We start from the raw sequence: 14,658 nt of genomic DNA on the forward strand, positions 1-14,658 counted from the left end.
ATATTTAAGTTGTGAGGTTAGATAGTCTATTAGAGATTTTTGTTTTTTGAGGTAGGCCTGTAGTGCTATGAACTTCCCTCTTAGAACTGCTTTCACTGCATCCCATAGATTTTGTGTTGTTGTGTCTTCATTTTCATTGGTTTCCAGTAAGTTTTTCACTTCTTCCTTGATCTCCTCGGTAACCCAATCATTGTTTAATAACATGCTATTGATCTTCCATGAGTTCAAATGTCTTTGTATGTTCTTCTTGCAATTGAGTTCTAGTTTCATGCCATTGTGATCTGTGAAGATGCTTGATATGATTTCAGTCTTCTTGAACTTGTAGAGACTTAGTTTGTGTCTTAACATGTGGTCTATCTTTGAGAATGTCACATGTGCACTTGAGAATTATGTGAATTCTGTAGTTTTGGGGTGTAATTCTCTGTAGATATCTATTAAATCCATTTGGTCTAGTGCTTCATTTAGAGTCTCTGTTTCCTTGCTAATTTTCTGTCTAGAGGATCTATCCAGGGATGTCAGCAGGGTATTGAAGTCCCTGCTATGATTGTGTTGCTATCAATTTCTCCTTTGAAGTCCTCCAGAAGATTTTTGATATATTTTGGTGCTCCTATATTGGGTGCATATATGTTTATCAAGGTTATATCTTCCTGTTGGATAGATCCTTTCAATATTATGTAGTGGCCTTCTTTGTCTCTAGTTATGGCCTTTATTTTGAAATTTATTTCATCAGATATGAGTATTGCTACCCCCCTTTTTTCCTTTCCGTTTGCTTGGAAGATTTTTTTCCATCCCTTCACTTTCAACCTATGTGAGTCTTTTGTTGTGAGGTGGGTCTCTTGTAAACAACATATAGATGAGTCATGCTTTCTTATCCAATCAGCTCCTCTATGTCTTTTTATGGGCGCATTCAGTCCATTTACATTTAAGGTGATTATTTATATGTACTTATTTATTGCCATTTTTGTTTAGTGTGGTTATATTTTTCTTCCTACTAATTACAGCAGTCCTTTAAACATTTCTTGCAGTGTTGGTTTGGTGCTAATGTATTCCCTTAGCCTTTTTTTGTCTGAGAAGCTCTTTATTTGACCTTCTATTTTGAATATCCTTGCTGCATAGTGTAGTCTTGGATTCAGATCCTTGTTTTTCATGACCTTGATTACCTCATGCCATTCCCTTCTGGCCTGTAGTGTTTCTTGTGAGAAGTCAGCTGAGAGCCTTATGGGGTTTCCTTTGTAGGTAACATGTTGCTTCTCTCTTGCTGCTTTTAGGATTCTCTCTTTGTCGTTAATTTTTGGCAGTTTGATTACTGTGTGTCTTGGTGTGGGCCTGTTTGGGTTCTTCTTACTTGGGGTTCTCTGTGCTTCTTGAACTTGAATGCCTTCTTCCTTCACCAAATTAGGGAAGTTTTCTGTTACTATTTCTTGAAATATATTCTCTAACTATTGCTCATTTTCTTCTTGTTTGGGGACTCCTATTATGCGAATGTTATTATGTTTCCCATTGACCCACAGTTTTCTTAAGCTGTTTTCCTGTTTTTTAATTATTTTTTCCTTTTGGTTTTCTGATGGGTTAATTTTTTTCTACCCTATCTTCTAATTCACTGATCCTGTCCTTGCTTCCTCTTCTCTGCTATTTAGACTTTCCAATGTGTTTTTTATTTCTGCTATATCATTCTTCATTTCTTCTTGATGGTTTTTAATTTCCAAGTGGTTGCTTTTCAACATTTCTATGTCTTTACTCATGGTGCTCATGTCCTTACCCATGCTGTTGAGCTTCCTCAAGATCATGGCTCTGAATACTAGCTCTGTTAACTTGCTTAACTGCACCTCATTTATCTCATCTTTGGTAGAGGTCTCTTGTTCTTTCATTTGGCTTTTGTTTCTATGTTTCACCATTTTGGTTATCACAGTGGGCTTTGGAGTCTGCCAAATTTTCCCTGTGGGTGTTGGTGTTCTGCTGTTTGTGGCTCCCTCTCCTGGGTTTGGATGAGGCAGGGAGGACCCACTTTAAACACCACTGTCAAGGCTTAACTTTCCTGGTTAGAGTTGCTAGCCCAGGGAATGGTAGTTATCCTCTAGCTTTTTTGCATGGAGGCTATTAGTAGTGGTCACCTGAAGAACCTTGGTTTCTGAGTTGACTGAAAAACTCCCTCAGGTCCTCAGTGTAAGAGGATTTCCAGAGGGTAGGGCAGATGCTGGTCGTTAATGGGTTTCAATTAGCATTTCAATGGCCACCAGGTATTGTTGAATCTCCAAGGGAGGGGCCACCGCCTCTCCCCAGGGCCCTGAGAAGGAATAAGGTGACCATAGTCCTGCGTAGCTGCACTCAGAAAAAGCTCCGAGCACCCTCCAAATCCCAGGTGTCCCCACACCGTTCCAGTCTAGTCTGCCCTCCCTCTGCCGGAGCCCAAAGTGAGTGGCTGCTGCCAATTTAGCCTCTGTCCGGGCTCTGTTCCGCGGAATCACCTGGGACTTTAACTCGAGGGCACGGCTCCCAGCCAAGGGCAGCCGAGGCTCTGGCAGCTCCCAGCTGAGGGCACAGCACCCAGCTCAGGTCACAGGACCCAGCCGAGGGAGTAGCACCCAGCCAAGGTGGCCGCAGGTCCCTGCCAAGGCTGTAGGACCCAGCTGAGGGCGCAGCTTCCAGCCAAGGCCGCTGGTCCCAGATGAGGGCGTGGCACCCAGCTGAGGTCGCAGGACCCAGCCAAGGCAGCCGCTGGTCCCAGCCGAGGGCGCAGCTTCCAGCTAAGCCACTGGTCCCAGCCGAGGGCATAGCCCCCAGCCGAGGCCGCAGGACCCAGCCGAGGGTGCAGCTTCCAGCTAAGCGGCTGGTCCCAGCCAAGGGCATAGCCCCCAGCCGAGGTCGCAGGACCCAGCCGAGGCCACGGCCTCCAGCCAAGGCCACGGCCTCCAGCCAAGGCTTCTGGTCCCACCCGAGGGAATAGCCCCCAGCTGTGGTTGCAGGACCCAGCCGAGGCAGCCACTGGTCCCAGCCGAGGCCACAGGACCCTGCTGAGGTCGCAGCTTCCAGCCGAGTCCACTGATCCCAGCCGAGGCCGCAGCAGGACCCAGCCAAGGTCCTCGCAAGCCTACCAGGATTGAGTCAGTGTCCCTGGTTATGTGGTCCTCCAAGCTGCCCTTCGGTTGCCCCTTCCTGACGACCTGTCTTTATTTTCGTTGCAATTCCAGTTTGGTCCTGGGAGATGGTCTGTGCAGCGTCCATTCACTCCGCCGCCGTTTTTTCTCTTTTATTTTATGTTTCTTGTGTATTGAATGACATTAAGTATCTTCTCAAATGTGAAGTATCATTTGTATTTCCTGTTTTGTGAATCATTTTCATATTCTTTGTCTAAATTTTCTAATAGGAATGGGATTTTAAGCATTCATCATGGGAATATTTAAACAATAAAAGTTGAATGGTATAATGAGCACCCATGTGCTCATCTTCCAAATTCAACAATACAGCATCTATACCCCCACCATTGTCTCTCCCTGCCCCTGAGAATTTTAAAGCAGATTACAAAAATAGCATTATGTACTTAAATTATTCTGTATCGGTATGTTTCTCTAAGACAGTAGTTCTCAACCTGTAGGTTGTGACTTCTTTGGACCCTTTCACAGAGGTAGCCTAAGACCATCGGAAAACACATATTTCCGATGGTCTTAGGAACCGAGATACCATTCCTCTATCCACCTCTACGCGGGTCCGCCCACATGCAGATACAGCCACATACAACATGAGGAACTGTATTAAAGGGTCGCAGCATTAGGAAGGTTGAGAACCTCTGCCTAAGAGATAATGACCCTTTGTTTAAAAAGAAGGTGTTGGGCCCTGGCCGGTTTCTCTCAGTAGTTAGAGCATTAGCCCTTGGACCAATGAGTCTTGGGTTTGATTCCAGTCAAGGGCACGTACCTCAGTTGCGGTTTGTCCCTGGCCTGGTTGGGGTGGTGCAGGAGGCATCCAGTCAATATGTCTCTCTCACATCGATGTTTCTCTCTCTCTCTCTCTCTCCCTCTCTCTCTCCCTCCCTCCCTCCCACTCTATCTGAAGATAAGTGGAAAAATATCCTTGGGTGAGGATAAAAGTTAAAAAAAAAAAGGAGAGGTTGGGCAATACAATTATTACACCTAAAACAATGAACAAAAGGAAATGGGAGATTTTTTTTTTTTGCTGAGTGTTTATAAACAGGATTGGGAGGTAGCTCTGCTTCAGTGCCCTTCTCCACAGCTGACAACCCCCAAGCCCATGTTTCCGGCCACAGTGAAGCAACCCAGTCCCCTGGGTCTTGCAGACACCTGCTCTGCGGTTTTGTCATGGTGGGGCTGTCCCTTCTTCTGTGCTCTTAGATTCAGCCAACATATGTGAGAGCCTCTATGATACCAGGTACATCCTTATGTGTCTATTAATTCATTTGATCTTGGCAGAAGCTTAAAATATGGTTAGTATTATCTCCTCCACTTTCTGGTTGAGGACACTAGAGCTTGGAGAGGTTAAGTGACTTGTACAAAGTCTGACTCACTCAGGGGTTTCAGCCCAGTTTTCCTGGTCCCAGGCCTAGTCCCATTTTACTACCCCAGAGCTGCCTTGATCAGTTGCTGCAAATGCCACCTCAGCAAGCCCCTTTCTGCTTATACACCTGTGCTTCTTTCTTCCCTTCTAGGTGTGTTCCGGGGTGGTCATGACATCCTGGTGCGCTCCCGGCTGCTGCTTTTGGACACAGTTACGATGCAGGTGACAGCCAGAAGCTCAGAGGAGCTGCCAGTAGACATCATCTTGGCATCTGTTGGCTGAATCTAGCCTGCATAGGCCCTGCTCCTACCCTTTCCCCCCAACTCTAACAGAAGTTGTACCTTCCTCACATACCCAGTGGAAACTCCTTCCTAAGCCTCTGTATTCAAAAACAATTATGAATCATTGAGGGATTTTTTTTTTTTTTTTTAATTTTACATTTGCCCCAGGACTGTTAGGGGGTAACTTTATTATTATTTTTTAAAGGATCATTTTAGCTTATCCTAGAACTTGCTGCCCTGACTGCCAGGGAAGGACATCACAAATTAATAAAATGCTTGTATCTTGGTATAGTTTTATGTTTCTTGTGTATTGAATGACATTAAACATCTTCTTAAGTGTGAAGTACCATTTGTATTTATTTCCTGCTTTCTGAATTGTTTTCATATTCCTTGTCTAATTTTCTAATAGGAATAGGATTTTAAGCATTCATGGAAATATTTAAACAATGAAAGTTGAATAGTATAATGAGCACCCATGTGCTCATCTTCCAGCTTCAACAATACAGCATCTATACCCCCATCATTGTCTCCCTGCCCCCTTAATATTTTAAAGCAAATTATAAATATAGCATTATGTATTTAAATCTTTCTGTATCTGTATGGTCCTCTAAGACAGTGGTTCTCAACCTGTGGGATGCGACCCCTTTGGGGGTCGAATGACCCTTTCATGGTGGTCGCCTAAGACCATCTGAAAACACATATTTACTATGGTGATTCATAAAAATAGTAAAATTACAGTTATGAAGTAGCAACCAAAAAAAAATTTTTTTTTTGTACGTGCCCCTGCGGAAACCGAACCCAGGACTCCTCTGGTCCGCAGGCCAACAGTCTAACTGCTGAGCCAAACCAGGCAGGGCCGAAAATAATTTTATGGTTGGGGGTCACCACAACATGAGGAACTGTATTAAAGGGTCGTGGCATTAGGAAGGTTGAGAACCACTGCCTAAGAGATAATAACCCTTTGTTTAAAAGGGAGGGTTGGGCAATACAATTATCATACCTAAAACAATGAACAAAAGGAAATGGGAGTTTTTTGTTTTTGTTTTTTGCTGAGTGTTCATAAACAGGATTGGAGAGGTAGCTCTGCTTCAGTACCCTTCTCACAGCTGACAACCCCCAAGCCCATGTTTCCTGCCACAGTGAAGCAACCTTGTCCCCTGGGTCTTACACCTGCTCTGCAGTTTTGTCATGGTGGGGCTGTCCCTTCTGTGCTCTTAGATTCAGCCAACATGTGTTAGAGCCTCTATGATACCAGTCACTCTTATATGTCCATTAACTCATTAGATCTTGGCAGAAGCTTAAAATATGGTTAGTATTATCTCCACTTTCTGGTTGAGGATACTATAGCTCAGAGAAGTTAAGTGACTTGTGCAAGGCCTCATTCGGGTTTCAGCCCAGTTTTCCTGGTCCCAGGCCTACATTTCACTACCCCAGAGCTGCCTTGATCAGTTGCTGCAAATGCCACCTCAGCAGCCCCCTTCTGCCTTATATACCTGTGCTTCTCTCTTCCCTTCTAGGTGTGTTCTGGGGTGGTCATGTGACCTGGGCCCCAAGGCTAAGGTGACTAGATTCCATTCCTATGTAGGCCTCTTGGCTAAGGTGACTAAATAATTCCATTTTTATCATCAACAGACCTTTCTCGATATTTTTCTAATGAAAAGTTAATTACCCCTAGAAGTAAACTAAGATTATAGTTGCCCCACGTGTTGGGAGGCATTTGCAGTTTCTGAGTACCGGTAATTGCAGGTACTCATGAGCCCAGTGAATAATTCTAATTTTGACTTATGTAATCACTGTCACACCCACTATTGTACCAGTCCTCTGAGGGGGAGGTGGGGGCAAAAGGAGGATGGGGCTTCTGTCTTTAAAATCAACAAGCAAGAAGAATCAGGGCTGCTGATCTGAAGGGAGACTATGCCCCTTGCAGCCTGCCAATGAGAATAAAGAGCTCCTTTACAATTTGGCTGTGTGTCTCTGGTTATCTCGCTGACACATTATAACAATGACATCCTGGTGTGCTCCTGGCTGTTGCTTTTGAACACAGTTACAATGCAGGTGACAGCCAGAAGCTCAGAGGAGCTGCCAGTAGACATCATCTTGGCATCTGTTGGCTGAATCTAGCCTGCATAGGCCCTGCTCCTACCCTTTCCCCCCAACTCTAACAGAAGTTGTACCTTCCTCACATACCCAGTGGAAACTCCTTCCTAAGCCTCTGTATTCAAAAACAGTTATGAATCATTGGGGGATTTTTTTTTTAATTTTACATTTGCCCCAGGACTGTTAGGGGGTAACTTTATTATTATTTTTTAAAGGATCATTTTAGCTTATCCTAGAACTTGCTGCCCTGACTGCCAGGGAAGGACATCACAACTTAATAAAATGCTTGCATCTCCTTTTGAATTTATACCCCAAGAAACCAGTTTATCCCTATAAATAAATTAGCATGACTAATTTAATGACTGCTATTTATGCTGACTCATGCTTAGGGGCTCCACCTTCCCTTTCTAGGCCTCCTCACCACCAAGAAAAACACCTACTCCATCCCCTTTGCATCCACATACCTTTGGCTGCTGCTTACCATGAAGCAGGACCCCTCATACTCATCTCTGTCCAAGTCCCACGCATAGAACAACAGGTGCAGTGCAGGTTTGCTGAGGGAATGACAGTAGCTGGCAGGCTTTGAGTTCATGCACTTAACGTCGTTTTCACAACCACCTTCCTTTTCTAGGTGATGGATGGAGACCCCTGGGATTTTGGATCAATGACCTGGGTATATCTAGCATCAAGTCTGAAGTGGAGTGTGTGGTAAGGTTTGCCTGTTTCTGAACTGGGCTATTTAGAAAATCAAACTCTATTCTGATCAGTTATTCCTGCACGTAAACACCGGAGCAGTTTTCTAAAAAACTTGGGACTGACACCCAGAGGAACCATAAAGATAAGGAGTTAATGATGGCCTTGGGAAACTTGAAGGGACCATGAAAAAGAAAGAGATTAATGATTGCCCTAATCCCTGCAACCTATCCCCCCTCTCCTCTGGAGAAGTCTGTATCAGCCCTGATGCCAGTTAAGTGGAGCCAGGAGGAATGTGTTTTTTCTTTGAATGTAGCTCTTTCTGTTTTTCTAATGTAGTTTTTTCTGTATTTTGTTCCTATATAAGCTAAGAACAAAGGAAGCTGCGGGCTGTGGGATTTGGGAGATCCCCCCAGGCCTCTGGTGTAATAAAGTGCTCCTTTACAATTCTTTACAATTCGGCTGTGCGTCTCTGGTTATCTCACTGACATGTTACATTTCCACTTTAGTCCAATTTAGGAAATGCATAGAAGAGAAGAACAGCCTTTAGAGAACACTCTGTTGGCCTCAGATGCAGAAAGCCCTGGTTTATATCCCAAGAAAGCAGGCTCAGAGGCCACCTCAGCTGCATTTGTAAACTCAAGCCAGATTGTTTACCAACTTTGTGGCTGAGAAACACTTGCAAAGCCCGTTTAAAAAAATCCAGGCCAGCCCTGGCCAGTGTGGCTCTGTTGGGCATTATCCTGTGCACCATAAGATTGTCAGTTCGATTCCTGGTAAGGGCACATGTCCAGGTTTCCGGCTAGATCCCTGGTAGGGCAGCCCATCCATCTTTTGCTCTCATAGAAATGTTTTTCCTCCTCTCTAAAAATTGATTTAAAAATCTTTTTAAAAATTCTAGCCATCGCCCTTTGAGATTCAGATGCAGGGCGGGGCAGTGAAGGTGAGGGCCTTAGGAAGGCACATTCTGGTACCCACTGAAGTTTGAGTAACTTGTGTGATTCATTCAAGTTTTCCTGGTGGTCCCCAACTTTTTGCCCCAAACTTTGAGGCAGTTATTCGGACTGTGAAATAAAGAAAATATTTCCTGATTTCTCCCCTACAAAGATCTGGGTGCCCTAGAGTTTTGGTTATCGCTCCACAAAGAAGGGCACTTCAGGCTGTGCTGGCCTACTTGTCACATCCCACCCTGATTACATAATACAAAAGGCCAACTGTGGAGCTTTCAGGGACAAACTGAGAAAGTGCCAGCTGACCTGTTGTCCTCTAAGTGAATTTGTCCTTTAAGTGAATTTGTCCTCTAAGCAAATTTCTTGTTTTTAAGAACTTAGAAAATAGAGTGAATAGCAGGACAACCCTGACCATAGATGTGTGCTGACGCAGTTCCCTCCCGCCTCAGCTTCCTCCCACCTCCACTCGCTGCTCCGGCTTATTGCCAACTGTCTCCGCTTCTCTTGCTTGCTTGCTCTCCCCCAAGGCCATCAAGAAATTCCAGATGCAGAAATTTGAAACAAGCCCCCTATAAAATAAAAATGTAGCTGAAAGTCGGGGCTGATCTCTGAATCTCCTCTGGAGAACTCGGGATCAGTCCCGGGCTGGCTATGCTCTCTATTTGGCTTTAATTAGGTGCTGGTGGTCTCTTGGTTCTCTTGGGACACAACAGGGCCTCCCTGGAAAGGTGCTAGATCTGTCAGCACCGCCTTGTCCCTGCAGATCCTTCCCTAGCCCTGGAATGTCAGTTAACCCCGCAGACGAACAGACGAATATGGAGGAAAGTGGATCTCCAAGAACCCTAGGGTCAAGGAGTCTCCAAAGGCAACCTTAGTCTCTTGGGCATTTTTAGAAAATTCACCTTCGGGGACCAACCTCTCACGATGAGGGAGGGAAAGAAGCAGGGACTGCAGTAGGACCTTTCGAACGTCGCCCTAGCCTCCCCCTGTTTGGGGTGGAGCTAGGCTGCGTCGCTGGGGGCGGGGCCGGGAGCGCGCGCCCGCGTACTGTGTGAGCTGGACTGCAAGAGTGCCGTGGGCCGGGTGGGGCAGAGGTAAGGTTGAGACCACCTGGCGTCAGGCGGGGGCGAGGGTGCGGAGGTTGGTGGGATGGGGCCGATGGCAAGACTTTAGCCGTGGTGTGGAAGGGCCAGGTGGCGCCTTGGGACCACCTTGATGCCGAGACTTGGCGCCAGGGTCTGGATGTGGCCTGAGGGATGGGGGGATGGTCCCTGATACTGGGGAGCAGAGGAGCCACGGACTGGGAAGAGGCTGAGTTTGGTTACCACTGAGGGCTGGCACCCTCGCAGCTCTGGTTGTCTTCGTTGAGGCCAGCAGCTGCTGGTTTGTTGTGAGACCCTAATTAATCCAAGGAAAGGAGAGAAAGAAAAGTAGTGAGGACAAGATGATGAAGACAAAGAGTCACCCAGAGAAAGAAACTAGTGGCTCAAACCTTCTAATGTTTTCTGATCTAAAGGTTGTGAGAGGCAGCGCTGAAGAATGTGTGGACGAACATCCTGTCACTTACCTAGAGATGTTCTCACAAGAGCTTGTGCGTATCAGGATCGACAGGGCCAGCAGCGGCTCCCAGAATGGAGAGACCCTGACAAGTATTGCCCCTCTTACAACAAGAGCCCTCGATCAAACAGCCCAGTGCTTCTGTCTCGACTACACTTTGAGAAGGTAACCACTTTATCTGCATTTTATATTAGGTTCTGGCCTGGCATTGAGATGGTCATCTACTTCTACAGTTGACCCTTGAACAATTCGAGTGGGGTTGGGGTAAGGTCTCCAACAACCCCTCACCCCCACCCCTACAAAAGTCTGAAAATCTACATATAACTTGTAACTTCTGACTCTCCAAAACTTGACTAGTGGCCTACAGTTGACCGGAAGCCTTACCGATAACATAAACACTAGATTAACACATATTTTACATGTTACATATATTATAAGCTATATTCTTACAATACAGTAAGCTAGAATAAGTAAAATATTTTTTAAAAGTCGTTAGGAGCCCTGGCTGGTTTGGCTCAGCGGTTGGAGCGTCGGCCTGCGGTCCAGAGAGACCCGGGTTCGGTTCCCGCTACGGGCACGTACCTCGGTTGCAGTTTGTCCCCGGCCCTGGTTGGTCGTGCGGGTGGCAGCCACTCGATGTGTCCCTTCACGTCGATGTTTCTCTCTCTCTCTCTTCCTCTCTCTCCCTCCCGCTCTATCTGAACAAAAAATGGAAAAATGTTCTCGGGTGAGGATAAAAAAAAAAAAAGTCGTTAGGAGCCCTGGCCAGTTTGGCTTAGCTGTTAGAGTTCCCCTCCTCCCCCCTTAGGACATGTACCTCGGTTGCAGTTTGTCCCTGGGGATCACTTTATTTTGAAATAAACCTAATAACATTGATCTTTTTGGTTGAATGAAACCAATATTTGGTTGAATAAAATAGTTTGTTCTTGAGTCTTTTAAGGAAGCTTTTTTAGTGAGAGGATAATCAAAATGAAATTAATATCAAGGGGAACCTTGACTAAGAAAAGAAACAATAAAATGCTTTAAAAAGGGTATAATTTGAGCCCTGGCCGGTTTGGCTCAGCGGTTGGAGCGTTGGCCTGCGGTCCAGAGAGACTCAGGTTCAGTTCCCGCTAAGGGTGCGTACCTCGGTTGCGGTTTTTCCCCGGCCCTGGTTGGGTTGTGTGGGAGGCAGCCACTCGATGTGTCCCTTTCACGTCAATGTTTCTCTCGCTCGCTCTCTCCCTCCCACTCTGTCTGAACAAAAAATGGAAAAATGTCCTCAGGTGAGGATAAAAACAAAACAAAACGGTATAATTTGAAGCAAAAAGAGAGAAGGATCAGATGTATGAGACGTTCTTTTTTAGCTTTGGTTCTTTTGTACTACCTCTTTAGAATTATACAATGAATGTTAGCTGGAAGAAAAATTTGTTAAACAAATGTTAAGGCAGAAGTGTAGAAAGATTGTGACTTGTCCTAGGTTACCTAGTCAGTGATGGATAGAGCTGTCCCCACTTGAATAGATCCTTCCTAGAACTAGGAATGAGGAAGGTGGAGGCCCTAGCAAGTATAGCCCTCCTTTTCTGTCTGTGGTACAAATTTGCTGATTGATGTAGTGTTATATATGTATGAATTGCAACATTTACATTTGAAACCACTGGTTTGCAGATTACTTCCTCTTTCATATATCTACCCCAAGGCTACCAGCTGTTCTGGTCATGAGTCCAAAAAGGTAGAGGAAAAGATGACTAATATTGAGCAATATTTTCAGTATTTTGGCTTTGCAGCCATTTTTTATTCATTGCTCCCAGTAGAGGGCAGCCTCACATTTGGGTTTGATTTACAATTGTCCAGTGAACACACTCAAGTTAAAGGTTATCACTGGAATTTGTAAAAATAAGATTTCTTCGCCTCAGTACTACTGACATTTTGTGTGGTATAATTCTTTGTTATGGAAAGCTGTTCTATGCATTGTAACATGTTTAGCAATATCACTGGCCTCTACTGACTAGATGGCAGTTGTATTTGCCTAGGTCATAACATCCAAAACCAACTCCTGACATTGTAAAATATACCCACTACATGTTGCACACACCCTACCCTACCTGCACCAGGTTTTGGTGGTGATGGTGGTGGGGTGGGTAGGTGTCAAAATTGCCCCATGTTGAGAACCTCAGATTTAAGAGTATTGTCTTGCAAATTTGTGATGAGACATCATTTAGTTGGCAATATATAATGTTATCTCTTTTATTTTCATTTCTGCTTTGGATAGGGGTCACTTCTGCTTGGAAGGAACATTTGATTCTGGAAGAGAGGGTTAGGGGTAGGTTTACAAAGGTTCTGTGTATTCACACATTTTTTCTTCTTCCTATCACTGATGAGATTAACACTTGGGTTTATGTTCTCCTACCATTTCCTCTAAGGTTTTCTTTTTTTTGGTTGTCCTGCAAACTTGTTGTTTTTGTTTTTCTTTTGGCATACAATTGTCAACCAAAGGTCCTTGGTATCAATTCAACACAAACAGGAATCCCCAATTTGGGGTGTGGTAAAGAAGGAAACTTTATGCAGTGCTTAACAACTCAACTATGACACAGCAGGTCTGTGAAAACTCACAGCTATTTGGTGGCCCTGGGACCATGCTCCTCTCCAACTGGTCAGCTCTGCTCTGCTCTTTGCTGGTCTGCTACAGCAAGACATCTTCAGTGTTTCATCTTTGGTTTTTCAGCTCCAGGCAGGGAAACACAGTCTTCAGTGTTCACTGGAAAAAGAAAGTGTCTTTCAGGGTCAGAGGGGAACTAACTTATGTAGACAGAAGTCCCCTGCTCCTGGTCACTGATTGATCTATCCTGATGCAAATAAGGATGCCAAATCTTTGCAGTTTGATTGGTCTAAAAGACACTGTCTTGATTGGTTAGAATGGAACTGCTCTGATTGGTCAGTGAGGAACCTGATGGGGAGATAGCTGCACAACTCTGATTGAATGGGGAAATCCACAGTCTTATTGGTTGAAATAGGATTCCAGGAATTCCAGTGTAAGGGTTGGCTCAGATGACAGAAACACAAAGCAGGCAGGCAGCTTAGTGCAGGCTTCTCACTCAAGTGAAGTTTGTGTGAGAGGCTCCTACATAAAAATGGTTGCTAGGCTCTGTTTTTTAAATTTGAGCTAAGTTAGCCACCAGGAGCCCTTCTCAGTAGGTATCTTCTTTCTCATAATCCACACAATATATCTAGGCTGCCTCTGTCCTTAAGGAGGAAAAATACACACACACACACAGTTGAACCTCATTTATAGATTCTGTGCTTGCAAATTTGCCTACTTGCTAAAATGTATTTGTAACTTTCCAAATATACCCATGTTGCTTTTGCAGTCATTCATGGACAATACAGGTGGTGAAAATTTGAGTTACCTGATTAATAAGACAAAGCTCTTAAAAAACAAACCAAAAAAAAAGAAATGAAGCTCTACCTTCTTTTTTTTTTTTTTTCAGATCCCTTCCAGTGTTTATTTATTTATTTATTTTTTATTTTTCCACATCTTTATTGTTGGATGTAAAATGTATTACAGATGTTTCACATTTTTCCCCCATTGACCCCCTCCTCCCCACTCCCGCCCCCCCTCCCACCTTTTCCCAAACTATTGTCCATGTCCATTGGTTATGCATATAAGTTCTTTGGTTTATTTCTTCCCACCCCCCCAACCCCTTTCCCTTTGAGGTTTGTCAGTCTAGCAATGAATTTGTGCTTCTTAATCCCTTCACCTTTTTCATCCATTCCCCCAACCCCTTTCCCAGCTGGCAACCAACAAAATGTTCTCTGTATCTATGAGAATGTTCCTGTTCTTCCTGTTCATTTTGTTTGTAGATTCCATTGTTGATAGATATGTATTCATTGCCATTTTGTTTGTTCATACATTTTATCTTTTTCTTTAAAAAGACCCTTCATCATTTCATATAATAACGGTTTGGTAGTGATGAACTCCTTTAACTTTTTCTTGTCTGGGAAAGTTTTTATATGTCCATCAATTCTAAATGACAGCTTTGCAGGATAGAGTAATTTTGGTTGTAGGTTCTTGGTTTTCATCACTCTGAATATTTCTTGCCACTCCCTTCTGGCCTGCAAAGTTTCTTTTGAGAAATCAGCTGACAGCCTAATGGGAACTCCCTTGTAGGTAACTAGCTGCCTTTCTCTTGCTGCTTTTAAGATTCTCTCTTTGTCTTGAACCTTTTGCATTTTGATGATGATGTGTCTTGGTGTGTGCCTCTTGGGGTTCATCTTGTTTGGTACTCTCGGTGCTTCCTGGACTTGTATGTCTGTTTCCTTCACCAAGTTAGGAAAGTTTTCTGCCATTATTGTTTCAAACAGGTTTTCGATTTCTTGTTCTCTCTCTTTTCCTTCCGGCACCCCCAAGATGCGAATGTTGGCGCGCTTGAAGTTGTCCCAGAGGCTCCTTACACTATCCTCATTTTTTTGGATTCTTTTTTCTTTTTGCTGTTCTGGTTGGGCGTTTTTTGCTTCCTTATATTCCAAATCGATGGTTTGCTCCTTGGATTTACGTACTCTATTATTGAAGCTATGTAAATTATTCTTTATTT

General features: G+C 44.2%; 2 protein-coding genes across 3 annotated transcripts in view; both read left to right on the top strand.

The window, feature by feature from the left end:
• Positions 1–5,133, top strand: part of COPG1 (COPI coat complex subunit gamma 1) — a 37,017-nt gene extending 31,884 nt beyond the window's left edge. The window contains exon 25 of one of the 2 annotated variants that reach the window (XM_036244027.1): positions 4,661–5,133. In XM_036244027.1, coding sequence (XP_036099920.1) covers positions 4,661–4,791 — 131 coding nt within the window. In that variant the 3' untranslated portion in view covers positions 4,792–5,133. The remainder of the gene's footprint in view (positions 1–4,660) is intronic. The other variant, XM_036244029.1, reaches the window with a different exon arrangement.
• The window catches only part of HMCES (5-hydroxymethylcytosine binding, ES cell specific), a 56,728-nt gene continuing 46,761 nt past the window's right edge, over positions 4,692–14,658 (top strand). Inside the window, exons 1-3 of the mRNA XM_036244030.1 lie at positions 4,692–4,731; positions 7,519–7,595; positions 10,047–10,252. Coding sequence (XP_036099923.1) covers positions 10,070–10,252 — 183 coding nt within the window. The 5' untranslated portion in view covers positions 4,692–4,731; positions 7,519–7,595; positions 10,047–10,069. The remainder of the gene's footprint in view (positions 4,732–7,518; positions 7,596–10,046; positions 10,253–14,658) is intronic.

The sequence above is a fragment of the Molossus molossus genome, unplaced genomic scaffold (assembly GCF_014108415.1).
Source record: "Molossus molossus isolate mMolMol1 unplaced genomic scaffold, mMolMol1.p scaffold_m16_p_6, whole genome shotgun sequence".
Classification (NCBI taxonomy): Eukaryota; Metazoa; Chordata; class Mammalia; order Chiroptera; family Molossidae; genus Molossus; species Molossus molossus.